The 13,195-nt window shown below is 49.1% G+C and overlaps 1 protein-coding gene across 8 annotated transcripts in view; it reads right to left on the minus strand.

Moving 5' to 3' along the window:
- The window catches only part of GSE1 (Gse1 coiled-coil protein), a 219,167-nt gene that overhangs the window by 2,021 nt on the left and 203,951 nt on the right, over window positions 1-13,195 (minus strand). For all 8 annotated transcript variants that reach the window (XM_077830686.1, XM_077830689.1, XM_077830688.1 and 5 more), the window contains exons 10-14: window positions 9,028-9,140; window positions 7,472-7,742; window positions 6,152-6,259; window positions 4,970-5,341; window positions 2,758-3,039 (exon numbers count right to left, since the gene is read on the minus strand). In XM_077830686.1, the coding sequence (XP_077686812.1) occupies window positions 2,758-3,039; window positions 4,970-5,341; window positions 6,152-6,259; window positions 7,472-7,742; window positions 9,028-9,140 (1,146 nt within the window). The remainder of the gene's footprint in view (window positions 1-2,757; window positions 3,040-4,969; window positions 5,342-6,151; window positions 6,260-7,471; window positions 7,743-9,027; window positions 9,141-13,195) is intronic.

Below are 13,195 nucleotides of genomic sequence, written 5' to 3' on the forward strand. Positions count from 1 at the left end.
TCAGAAGGTCACTGCCAGAGGTAGGATGTCAGACATGCCAGTCTGCTCCAGCATGGACCTCTCAACCTTCATCCACCACTACTGAAAATGTTCTCACCACATTATGTCATGGAGATTAAGGACTCCACCACTGTAGCCAGCGATCAACTGTGCAGCAAACTACATAACCTCATGGATTGAAGAGTCCTCCATATCTTGGCCTTTTCCCTAAAATTTGTGTGCCATGCTGCAATGTTCCTAAGGTGTTCATTTGTGTGTTCACTAGAAATGGCCATTGGCACTCTTTAAACCAAGCACTGACACACTGGACAGATCTGTAAAAAGTTAAGGCAGGACATGTCGCCAGATTCTCTCCTACTCCAGCAGGATTAACTCTGCCCTTCCCAAGTAGATTAAAATAAATTCCAGGCAGTTTACAGTGCCTCTAGAATGCAGCATGGTGCTGGTTCCAGACTTACCGCCTCTTCAGAATGTAGGCCCAGCTCCTAAAGGTGTTTAGGCTCCTATCTTCCATTGAGTTCAAGTGTGTTCAGTATGTATAAAGGAAGGATTTTTTTAATTGCCAGTCATGCAAATACGACCTAGGATCTGAGAGACACGCTGGGTTCTTTATCACTTGTGCCTCATCAACTAGGTGCCTAAATACTATGGGAATGGAGAACAGGCTCTGCAGCTGGAACAAAGATTCCATTGATGGGTGAGCCAAAATATAGCATCCAGCTTCCTCTCCCACAGCTCTGTTGCCTCTGCAAGGCTAACAGGAATAAAAGCTTATTATAGCATCAGACAGGAGTCCAAATATATACAGGGAGCAGAGCTGTTGAGAGAGGTCCATTTTTCCTCTGTCATTTTCTGACTCCACACTTTAAACAGAGACTCTGTCTGCTCCGTGTGGAGTTTAACCATCCAATGCCACTTTTCTTAAGGCAGAACTGTACTCCTGTCCACAACTCCTCCTTCCATGTGCAGTCTGCTTTGAGCCAGATGGCTACCACCACCCACAGCAGAGGTAGCTACATTATAGTGGTGCTGTTGGTGAAATACTTTGGGATCCTCCAAGATGAAAGGATCTCAGGAATGCAAACTAGTATAATCATTTTCTAAAGGAAAGTAAAAATTGATCTGCAAGACAGCCTGAAGTCAAATAAAGGATCCGCAGCTTATGGAAAAAACACTGCCGAAGCTCCTTTGAGAAAGCTAACAGTACCTTTCAGTTTTTTAAAAGATAATTTAGACAGTATTCATAAGGATCTGAGTAAGTGAGATGTAATTAACTTCCAGGGTATCAGAAACATTATTGGGTCTTGCACACTAACAATGATAAAATGAGAGGGGAAGCTAACCATGATAAAATGAGAGGGGAAGCTAATGCAGCTGATCCATTGGAGGCTGTTCAATATTTCTATCATCTTATCAAGAACACAAAGAATAATCAGAGCGCTGGAAAATAAAACAGCATGTAGCAAAATTTGTGCAGCACTGAATGTGTGGAGCATTCATAGGTGTTCATAGGTTAGCCAGCTGTATTGACACTGAAAGGTTGGTGTGTATTTTTGATAACCATCTAATCACGGAGGACTAATTGCAGTGGCATGAACAAAGACCCGAGTCTTAAGAGCTGGAGAATCAGGTGGATAACCATAGAGCTGGGTGCTGTGTAAAACAGATTAAATTAGATTCACCAATAGTGGTAAAAGATGCCCCAGTCCTATTTCAGACTCTGAGTTGCAGGCTACATATGTATTTATAACTGCAATAAATTAGGGAAAGACTTGGTGATCAATCTGCATTTGTGTTTTCCTGAGACTTGGCTCCAGCTCGCCATTTGGTAATTAGCCGTGTTGTAATTCCTAAAGTGTCTCTCCACAGATGAGACTGACAGCCCTTAAGTGAAGTGTTGTTCAAAAGAAAATGACTCACAGCCCCTTGGGTGCAGCACATGCCAGTGGTTGAGCGATCTGATTGTTTTGGGGCACAGTGGAGGGTGCACCAGGTCACCGTTTGACACCTGTACGGCATCTCCATTGCCAGCTTGAGGTGGTGCGTCAGCGAGGTTATTTTTAGACACATTTCAAGAATATAAAGCAGGAGACTAAGGAGAAAAACATCAAGGGGTTTTGCGCTCTTGAAACCAGACTCCATTTCCCTGTGCAGCCTTACAGACAGTGCTCTAAGGCGCTGGGTTGTATTAATGAATTTTCATACACACCTGTCGCCTTTATGTCTATCCTCTGCTAATTAACAGCCTTCTGCTTTTCCACAGCCCCTTCCGTTGGAGGATCTTAAAGTGCTCGACAGATGTGAATAAATTTGCCTCACCAGTGAGACTGATCTGTTTTTAATCCCCATGGTACGGATCGGGAAACTAAAGCACAGAGTAACATGCCCAAGGTCCCAATGGGTTGATGGCACAGCCAAGGCTCGAGCCAAGTGTTCTGAGAAACTAATAGGCACAGAGCAGTTCTTATCATTATTAGAGAGATAACCCTTCAATATTGACTGAGGACAGTCAAGCAAGCAACTGCAGCAACAGGGACAGCAGTAGTCCTGTTATTCCTTCTCCACTCCAGCTGAAGTTGAAGGTGGAAGTTTCACCAAAATTCCACCTTCTCTAACATTACAGAAAATGTAGTGATGTGAGCATCCCCTGAGATGGTAGCAGAAATACCATACTGTCATTTATAGGACTGAGACCTCAAGGTGATAGGAGGGCTTGAAATCGCCTTGCTGTCCCCCTTTGTAATCCTTTTCCCTTACCTTCTATATGTTCCTGGTAAGCTTCGAAGATTGCCTCGATCCCCTGCCATTTAGGTCTGGGGTACTCCTCTTCCTCCTCTTCTTCCTCCTCCTCCTCCCCCTCTGAGTCAGAGTCCTTGTCCTGTTCGGGTGGGATGAGCCCCTTTCGTGCCAGTGGGGTGTCTTGCTGCCCATTCTGTTGAGGCAGCTGGACCCTGCTTGAGGTCTGAAGCTCAGGAATGTTGTAATGGATAGAGGTGTCAATTTTGTGGTTCTGCTCTGCAGTAAGTGCTGCTGCACTTCCTGGAAGCAAGACAGGAACAGAAAACAATCAGATAGAACTAAAGGGAAGAGACGACTTCTAATGTTCTCAGAAGACATTTCAAACTAAACAAGGCACAGTCCTGGAGGACATCTCTAGGCCCGGGCCAGTGCGGATAGTCTACATGAGCTAATTCCACAGCTACCACCTGCAATCAGCCTAATTTCTGGGTGTCAAAGCATGTCCTGCAATGAAGTATATTAGGACTGATTTTCCAACCCTTGCCTCCATCTGTGTGCATGTTCCTGCTCTGCACTAACACCTATGCACACAGGTGGGCACGCACAAGTGCGGGTCAGATGTTGAAGCTCCACTGGCAATCAGGCTTGTAGCAGTGTCTGGTTACTGTACCAGGTAGCCACAAAGGCTAAGAAGCTTGACTCCTCATTTGGCAGAGACAAGAGGAGTGTGGGAGCTGGGGTTTGGATCACCTGGCCACTAGTGTCTGATTAGAATTCTCTGTCTCCCTGCTTGCGAGGAACAGTCTGACCCTGACTGCCCAGATGGCCCATGGGGAATCAAGATGGTTGATAAATCTAAAAAGCACGAGTGAACGAACTCCATGCACTTGCATCAATGTGAAGAGAATGCCAAATGCAAGGCTGCAACTTCCCTTTGGCACCCTGTGTAACAGAAGGTGCAGTGAGTACAAGAAAACTCTATTCACAGTCCTGCTCTAATCCTCACTCTCTCCCGATGGCACACACGCCTGGAAATGTGTTACTGCTTTTCTAAAATGCTTCAACTATTATGTGTATTATAGTAGCGCCTAGTGGCCCCTAAGCTCTTTAGGGTGAGATCCTAACTGGCAACATAGAGACAGGGAAGGAGGAACAACAGAGGTGCAGAGAAATTATGTGACTTGCTGTACGTCATACAGTAGGTCAGTGGCAGAGTTGGGACTAGAGCGCTAGTCTCTTGCCTGTCAGTCAAGTGACCTAATCACTGAATGTGTGCTCTTAAAATAGGCTTCTTATTTAAAAACATTTTTGATCAGGCTGCATTAATATGCTGCCTATGGGATATTAATTTGTCTATAAGATTAAACTTTTCTTCCTCAGCATTGGAGATGTCTTCAGTAGATTTTAATGGCTCTCTGAGCCAGTCATTGCATACATTTATGGCCCCATACAGTCTACTTTTTTGTATGCTGCTCCTCTCTGCTTTTTTAATACTTTTCAAAAAAATTTTCTATTAACAGTTGCTCCCTACACACTGTAGTAACTTTACTTCTGCCCATTGAAATTAATGAGCTTTTCAGTGAGTGAGCCATATTTTCAGTGCCTCTCATGAAGTTCCCATATTTTTACTTCCTACTGTAATTGTTTCAGTGATGGGAAAGCACAGATATATTTGTAATTTCCTGGTACCTTCCAGAAACAGATGGTGCTTCGTGCTTACATTGAGTACCCACATGGCTGGCAATCAGATGTGCTTTTCTGCCTTCCCATAATGGTCATTTCTAAAACACTTTTTCTAGAACACGTAAGAAACAAAAGTATCGCTGGCTGGGCAAGCATTATATTTGTACCAATAGCCAGATTTTCTAAACTAACTCCCACAATTTTACATGCACAAGTTTTGCACGCATTTTTATTTCACGTCTAGGTTTTTGTGCACACAAACTCCCATGTATACATGCAGATGTCATTTGTGTACACAAACTGGAGGTTTGATGTACCTGACATTGTACAAGCAAATAAAATTTGGCCTCTATTCAGGATCTGCATGTGCTAAAACTCAGGTGAGGAAAAAAGTTTGCATGCAGAATCTTACATGTGCAAAAGTGCGGACACTTGCTTCAGAGTTTAGATGGAAGCCTCATTGAGAATTTGGTGCAGTGCTCTTATTTGTACATATATACTGTTGCTGTCTCCCCCCTCCATTTCCCCTCTGAGTCTGTCCCATTACCTTTGTGCTTCTGCAATGCTTTCTGTGTGGACTGCAGCACAGACTCGTGAAACTGATGTGCAAATTCTTCAGCTATGAAGGGCTCCCATGGCTTATTCTTCCCATTCATGCTGTGAGAGAGTGGCACCGGGATATCCTTAGGCAAAGGGCCCCTGACATAATTGAATATGCTCAGGCTCTTCTTCCCGGTGTGCCCATCGTTCAGCCTGGGCTTCTCAGCAGAGACAGGAGCTGGTTCTTTGGCCCTCTGGAGCTCATGTGGTCTCAGCTGTTCTAATTTGCTGGGCTCTGCTGTCTTTTGCGTGTCTGGCAAGGAGGTGGTGATACCAACAGGGTTATCTGAATCCACAGGAAATTGCTGCACCAGGGGCTCTTTGGGGAATAAAACATTACAGAGTTACTAGCTTCTAGTGGTGCTTGGGATGCTTGATTTGAATGTCCCTGCCTGCCCTGAGGCATTACTGAATGGCTGGACACATATGGCTCTGGGGAGGGCTCTCACACTGCCCTTTGGTTGATTTGCTGTTTTCTAGAAGAAGGTACATTCACACAGCACGGGATAGATCTACCTCCAGCTGGCTGGGGCTGGAAGAGAAATCCTGTGCCAAGAGTTAGGTGGGCCTGTAATGCTAAAGGACCTTTAACACCCGCCCTGCACAGCAGGCGTTGCAGATCAGTGCATTGCACCTTGGACTGTCTGGCACATGACTGTGCACAACTTTTCCCCAGGGCACCCCAGTGGGCTCTGCACATGCAGACATCTGCACATGCTGTAGAGGCCCTTTGAAAATCTGACTCAGGAAGTGTTTCAACACCAAGCCTGCAGAAGGCCTGACCCTCCCACCTCCATCACTTCAACATACTCTGCATTAGCCAGTTACTGTGAAAGCCACCTGTCTGTCTTTGGAGGAGTGAGGAATGGGCAGAACGACAAGTGAATGTCGCCCATTATATCCAGTTCAGTTATGAAGTCATTACTGGTTGGACCCAGCTCTCCTCTTGCTCATCCTGGGGTAATTTCACTGACATCGAAATAAAACCAGTCAAAGTATGAGGATTATCAGGCCCACTAGGTACACTTTTTAGTCCCTATGATCCAATTCTCAGGAACACCATGGCGGTCTGTCCATCCGCCCCATCCCCCTCGTCTCCCTCCATCAGCTTCTCTGCCCTGCTACTTACCAGCTGAGGCGAGACTGGGACTGTCCCGCGGGGAGCTTTTCACCACCACTGTTGCTGTCACACTTTTCTGCTTCATAGCATGGAGCATTTCCACCAGTTTCTCTTTATCTGCAGGATGGGAAGCTGAGATTTAGTGCAGCCTTTGCCCACTGGACCAGAGATAAGTAGGAAGATGCCACAAGCAGACAGCACAGGGCAACTTTCGGCTTTGCAAGTGCATACATGGGAAATTAGTCTCATTGGAGTTATAGCACACAGACACGAACATGGCACCTGGCCAGCACTGGGCACAAAGGCAGCAAAGGAACATCAACTGAATTTGCAGTTGCTACAAATCAGAGCCTGCAATGGGCATTTTGCTTAACTGCTTGTGCCCACCCAGCAGCATACGGCACTATCCATAATCCGGGTGGTGGTGGTGCTGAGCATGGGGTAAGGGATGCTTCCTGCATCAGCTTAACTGATCTATCGAAACCTGTTGAACAACAGGACACGAACGGCCCTTTGTGTTGGCTCCGGGTAGGGGGTGGCTGCCTGGCCAGTGGAACCGTGCTACTGTCTTGCAGCACTGTGCAGATTCCCACCAGGCTGCTGACGGATTGCATGCCATGTCCTGGGAGAGATGGCATTCATGTGTTCAGGCTCACGACTGGATAAACATTCCTTTGGATGCCCATTTTTATCACACGAGCTGGGGCACTCCCCAGCACCAAAGGGTTTCGTCCTGGGCAGTGGAAAATGCCCTCATTTTGCTCACCACAACCAAAGTACAGATCAGGAACAGGGGAGGCTGGATCTACCGGAGAAGCAAAGCAGATCCAACCAGCCTGCAGCAGAGTGAAAACCTTGAAATCAAGAGTTAAGTGGGCATCTTCAACTCAGACTAGTGACACTTGTCCCGGAAGTTCAGGACCCGCCTTGCAGGGGTGCTGAGAACCTGCAGCACCCCCTGACTAATGGAACTGGGGGTGCTCAGCACTTCTGAAATTCAAACCTTAGGGGGTGCTATGTGTAGGGAGTGGGGTTGGGGACCGGAGGTGGTACTTTACTTGCTCATCTCTTAGGGAGGAAGTCATAGCACCATGAGGCAACATGTCATCACAGGGCAAAAGGCCATCACCATGTTGTGACACAGAAGTTCATGGAATCGAGACATTTCTCCTAGTGCTGCTCTAAAGCCCATGGCCACCAGCTTTGTGAGCTCCCTCTCCTTTCCTCATACCATAGTGATGGGGCCATATATGTAACTAGAGCCTCATTTGCAGAATCCAACACTCCACATCCCCCCTCACCCACTGGCCTGCAGGGATCAAGCCGTACCTTTCCTTTTCTCTGCGCTGATGTGAGTCAGGTTGAAGATGGTCAGGAACCTCTTCTTCTCCTCGAAGTTGGGGCTGTTGTTCATTTCATCAGGGCTGTAGCGCGTAGAGAGCGGCAGCCGCGGTGAGGGCGTCCGACGTTTGTTCTGGACCATGGGAGGAGATGGACTCCTCTCCCTCAGCATCCTCCGCCTCTTCCTCCTCTTCTGAGTCAGCAGCTCCTCCTTCTGCTGCTGGGTGGTCAGGCCAAAAAGCTGCAGGAACTCCAATTTCTGGAGTTTGGGAAAAGCCACAAAAATAAGTAGTTTCAAAGCTCAGTGGGACTTTTCTTCAGCTGAACAATGAAAAACCCTGCTGTCATGTTTCCCTGTCATATATTTCTCTCTGTCTAGATAGGTTTATGGGGGTATAATTCCATGTGCACCACACTGCTTCTCTGGGGATGCTTACGCAGTCTGGAAAGGAATCCATAATACTAAAATCAGTGGCATGGGAAACCCAGTGTCTTTTAAACAGAGAATGAGCTGTTCACTTCCTCCCAAACCACAGATGTATAAGCCATCCAGAAAGGGAACAGAATTGGTGGCCAACCTAAATGCTGAAGACAATTTAGCTTGAATTAGCCTGTCAACAGGGAGCATGGAAAGTGCACCGTTGTGCTTGTTCAGATCAGAGAGCTGCAGGCTAGCGGTCCAGACGTGGGACTGGAAAGCAGACTTCCGAGCACCTCTTTTCCTGTTGTTGTTTTTAAATATTTATAGTATGGTAGCACCCGAGGCCCCCCAGTCGGGATTGAGGCCCCATTGTGTTAGGTGCTATACAGACACAGAAAAGAGACAACCCCACCTCGAATGACTTGCAATCTGAAGACACAAACAGACTACGGGTAAGGGAAGGTTATGGCTTGGGCACTCTCTCTCTCTCTGTGGCCCCGAGCAAGTCACTTTACCTCCCTACCTCAGTTTCTCCATCTGCCCGATGGGGTAATAAATCCTCATTCCCCTGTCTCACACAGGTTAGTTAATGTTGGTGAAATGCTGGGAAGATGATTAGTGCAGTGGGCTACATATTAATAGAGGCTCTCTTCCAAAGGCTGGCAATGGGCTAAGCAAGCCATGGCTAAGCCTCGGGTACAGTGAGGCAGTCAGAGGATGATGAGCCTACAGCCCCTTTTCTGAGCTGAGAAAAGCTCAGTCTCTCCTCTGCATCAACTCTCCGAAACACCCTCACTGTATCTTTCCACCTTGCCCAGCCTCCTTCCTTGTCTGAAAACACCCCTTCCATCCTTTCACTGTGACCCTTGGTTGCGGCTTGCCTCCTGCTGCTGCTACTTATTTACCTCTGCAGTGGAAAAGGTTTGAGAATCTATACGGAGCAAAGCCACAGTGTCCTCAATGGTACTCCTGGCAAGAAACATACCGTGGCTGTATCCTAGGCTGCTCTGCCTCATAATGCTCAGTGACCACATAGAATCTGAGCTGGCTCAGGGCACCTCAGCCTTAGGACTGACCACAAAGCCTCAAGAGTAACCTCAGCAGGATCAAACAGCTGGCATACCTCTGAGGAAGTATCCAGCTTCAGCGGGGGCTGCTCAGCAACACACCGGAGATGGGCTCTCACTTCCTCCTCATCACTCTCATCGTAGGAGTCATCCAGGTCATAGTAGTAGCCTGTGCGTGAGAGAGGCAAAGTGGAATGGTGAGGCCAAGAGGCGGGACAGACAGCTCCCTCCCCCGCACTTGAGAGAACCCGCCAGAGCTCCATCAACTCAGACTTGGGTGGCTTGCGATGAATCCCAGCCAAGTGACATGCTGGGAGGGCTCAGCAAGGAGGCCTGGAAGAATTGCCCAGATCTAAGGGCTTGTGCCTGGACAAAGGGCTCCCTGCAGGAACTGTTTTCAGCCTGCTGCGTAATTTACTGAAGCGGCTGGCTGTACCCTCAGGGGGCTGAAGGCCATGCCGTGCAATATGCCTGCAAGTGCATTTCAGTCCGTTTCCCCAGGCCCATTACACAGGGAAAAGAACAGTCTAGTGAGTGTGTGCATGTGCCTACATGTCACTACCTGAACCACACGGGGTGCAGGGGTGGCTGGCAGGAGTTTGGGATGCATCTATGATGCGTGGGGAATATATTCTCTACATGATAAACGTCTCACAGAAAGCCTGTTTTCAAAATGTTTGAAAGAGGCTTTAAAGCTATCGCTGGTCCTTTATTCATAAGCCTCCACCTGGGAAGTGCAGCTGCTTTTAGTACCAGGAGGGCAAGTGGCCAAGATTTGGAGGCAAAAGGGGGGGAATTATCACTAATAAACCTCTACAAGTTCATCACAAAAATGGCTTTTCTCTCCGGAATAATAGCACATAAATGGCTGAAATCTTGGGACTTGTCACAGGCTAGCAGAATGTGCTGTGGGTCCCAATGGAAAGCTGGGAAGTCTCCTTCCCAATGGGATAAAGCTCCCATTTCTAGTCTTGATGAGCAGAGAATTGGGAGTTCTCAGACCGCCATTGGTTCAGGGCTTGTCGATCCTGCGGCTTGGTCCTTTTGGTTTAGGAGTGGGAGAAGAAGAAATAATTTCCCTGACAGGCTGTTGATGGGTTAGTTTTTCATATAAATGCAGCTGTCTGAGGCTGCTCAGTAGTTTGACGTTACAAATAATCCTATTGGAGGGGGATTCATGATTAGAGACAATTTATTACAGCCAAGTGCATGTGCAACTATGATGATTTTGCACTGGTCATTTGGATGTACAGTCATGGTAACTGAACATTCAGCATAGGCATGTATGTTTGTGTACTTAGACAGGCTTGTGTGTGTGTGATCATATTAGCTGATCTTTCACGATTATTCCCTGCCGAGAGAGGAACTCAAACTAAACTGACACCCCACACTTGAGCAATACACTGGGAGCTGATTTTGATCTGCAGATGAGATCAGAATCCCTGCATATGAGGAGGAGCTCCCCTGAAGCCAATGGCCTTCCCCAGTGTGAGATGAGATTCAAAGCTCTGCAAGTGCCAGCTCCCCACTCGTGTGGCTGATAGCCCATGCCCCTCCCTCAAGCATTCGGAGTCACGTGTAGAATTTGCAACACACTGGGTCTGCAGCATCTACAGTTGTTCAGATTAAACATCTGCAACCTTGCAGATCTGTAACTGCTCCCTGCCTGTCACAAGAAAGCAGCTTCTCGGATATGCCCAGCCAGGCCAGTGAAGAGTTCAAGCCCTGTTGAACAGCCTCAAATAAGGATGTCCCCCTGGGTACATGGAAGCCATGAACTACAAGGGAGACTTCTGCAGGGAGGGGGTGGAGTGGTGTGTCTCACTTTTATGGCAGAAGCATCTGTGCACTGCAGGAGTGACCAGCGTGCCACCTTGGCACAGTACCCAACGGTGCAGCCGACAAGGCTCACGTGCACGGCAGCATAGCAGCCTGTTGTGCCGTCAACTGCTTCCACTGGCTCCAAAGAGTTAATGGGCAGAGGCAGGAGGTGGGCCAAGTGCAAAGCAGAAATAACAGAACGTGTGGTGCCAAAAGGGAATAGAAGAGAACTGCAGCATGCCGGCGAGACAAGAGCCACCATCTGAGACACAGCATGTGTCAGCAGCAGAGAGATCAGCAGCCCGGAAACAGTTGTAGCCCCAAGCCTCAGTTGAGAATGACTGTGTAGCTCCCATGCCCCAAATCCCTCTTTCCCCACCGCAAAGCCATCTCCTACCTCTGTTGTTCCTATCCCTGCTTGTACAGTCCTATTAATATTTAAAGCCATCTTATTAGCCTCAGTTCATCATTTATTAATTGGGCATGTCTGCAGCGGAGGATTTACAGAGCTGCTCTGATTTGGCTTTCAGCGTGATTTGCATAGGCAATGGGGACAGCAGTGTGGTCCGTCTGCTCGGCAGAGGTGTCAGTTAACTCCCCGGGAGACACATGACCCCACTACCAGCGCTTGTTCAAAATCAAAGGTGTTACTGTCCTTATTTAATTGTCTTGGACAATACATGCACTCACGCTTTCCCCCCCGCACGGAAGTGACAATGTTGCTGCTGCTTTACTGTGTTCGGAGCAGGATTCACAGCGCTGAAAACTCCTGTCCTCTCTTCATCTCCAGAGCAGGGCCAATGGCAGTGCTGCCCGGCCAATGCATTTGGCCCCTGTCTCAGAGGAACACGGCCCATTTAATCTTTGTCTTTTACATGGACACAGACAGGAGTGCCAGTGAGAGCCAGCCACAGTGGTGGGTGAGTGAGAGAGACAGAGACTTGTTCAACAGGAATTGGACTAAGACATCCCCATCCTGAATAATTTCACCCAGGCTGTCAGATGGTCACAACTTTCATCCCCTGCTGGCCTCAGCTGGGTTTGAGCCTCTGCCCTAGAGGTTAAGGGCTCTGCAGTTCGTTTCCAATCTTCTGATCCATCCAGTTCCCCCTGCTCAAAGCTATAGCCCAGGGGTCGGCAACCTTTCAGAAGTGGAGTGCCGAGTCTTCATTTATTTACTTTAATTTAAGGTTTTGTGTGCCAGTAATACATTTTAACATTTTTTAGAAGGTCTCCCTCGATAGGTCTATATATTATATAACTAAATTATTGTCGTATGTAAAGTAAACAAGGTTTTCAAAATGTTAAAGAAGCTTCATTTAAAATTAAATTAAAATGCTGATCTCACACCACCGGCCTGCTCAGCCCACTGCTAGCCTGGGGTTCCGTTCACCTAGGCCAGCAGCAGGCTGAGCGGGATCTGTGACCGGGACCCCGGCTGGCAAGGGGCTGGCAGCCAGAACCCCAGACCAGCAGCAGGCTGAGCGGGACTGGCGGCTGGGACCCCAGACTGGCAGTGGCTCAGGCCGCTGCCACTCAGCCCGCTGCCGGTCTGGGGTTCTGTCCGCCGGCTCCTGCCAGCCAGGGTCCCGGCTGCCGGCCCCGCTCAGCCCACTGCCAGTCTGAGATCCTGGCCCTGCCCACATAGAGTGGATACCTACCTTCTCCCTGGTTCTAACCCATTCTCTTCCTCTCTCTCTGCACTGAGCTGAGGGTGGGCGTGCACTGAGCACAGGGCTGGGGGTGAAAGAGCAGGCTGGGGGTTGGGGTGTAGGGTCTGGCCAGGAGCTAGAATGAGGGAGGGGGCTCAGAGTTGGGGCAGGAGGTTTGGGTATGGAGTGCTTACCTGGGCAGCTCCCATTTGGTGCGAGGGTGCAGGTGGGAATGGGGGGGAGGGGGTGCAGGAGCTCCCGTTTGGTGCTCAGGGTGGGGGTGGGAATGTGGGGGGTGCAAAAGTCAGGGCATGGGGGGGCTGGGTATGTGTGGGGGTGCAGGAGTCAGGGCAGAGGGCTGGGGACATGTCAGGGGGGTGCAGGAGTCAGGGCATGGGGGGGCTGGAGTCAGGGCTGGGGTTGTGGGGGGATGCAGGGGTCAGGGCAGGGGACTGGGGTGTGCAGGGGTCAGGGGAGAGGGCTGGGAGTATGTGAGGGGGGTGCAGGGGTCAGGGCAGAGGGCTGGGGTCGTGGGGGTACTCCCAGCCCCCTGCCCAGAGCGGCTCAGCGCAGGGGGTTGGAGGGCATATACCCTGATTCCACCCCCGTTCCCTACCTCTTCTCCACCTCCTCCCTGGAGCAGTGAGCGGGCTGCGGCTCCGCTTCTCCTCCTCCTGTGCAAGGGCCATCAGCTCATCAGTGGCAGGGAGGGAGAGGAGGAGGGGCAGGAACTCAGCACCCTGGGGGAAGA

Source organism: Eretmochelys imbricata, chromosome 12 (assembly GCF_965152235.1).
Source record: "Eretmochelys imbricata isolate rEreImb1 chromosome 12, rEreImb1.hap1, whole genome shotgun sequence".
Classification (NCBI taxonomy): Eukaryota; Metazoa; Chordata; order Testudines; family Cheloniidae; genus Eretmochelys; species Eretmochelys imbricata.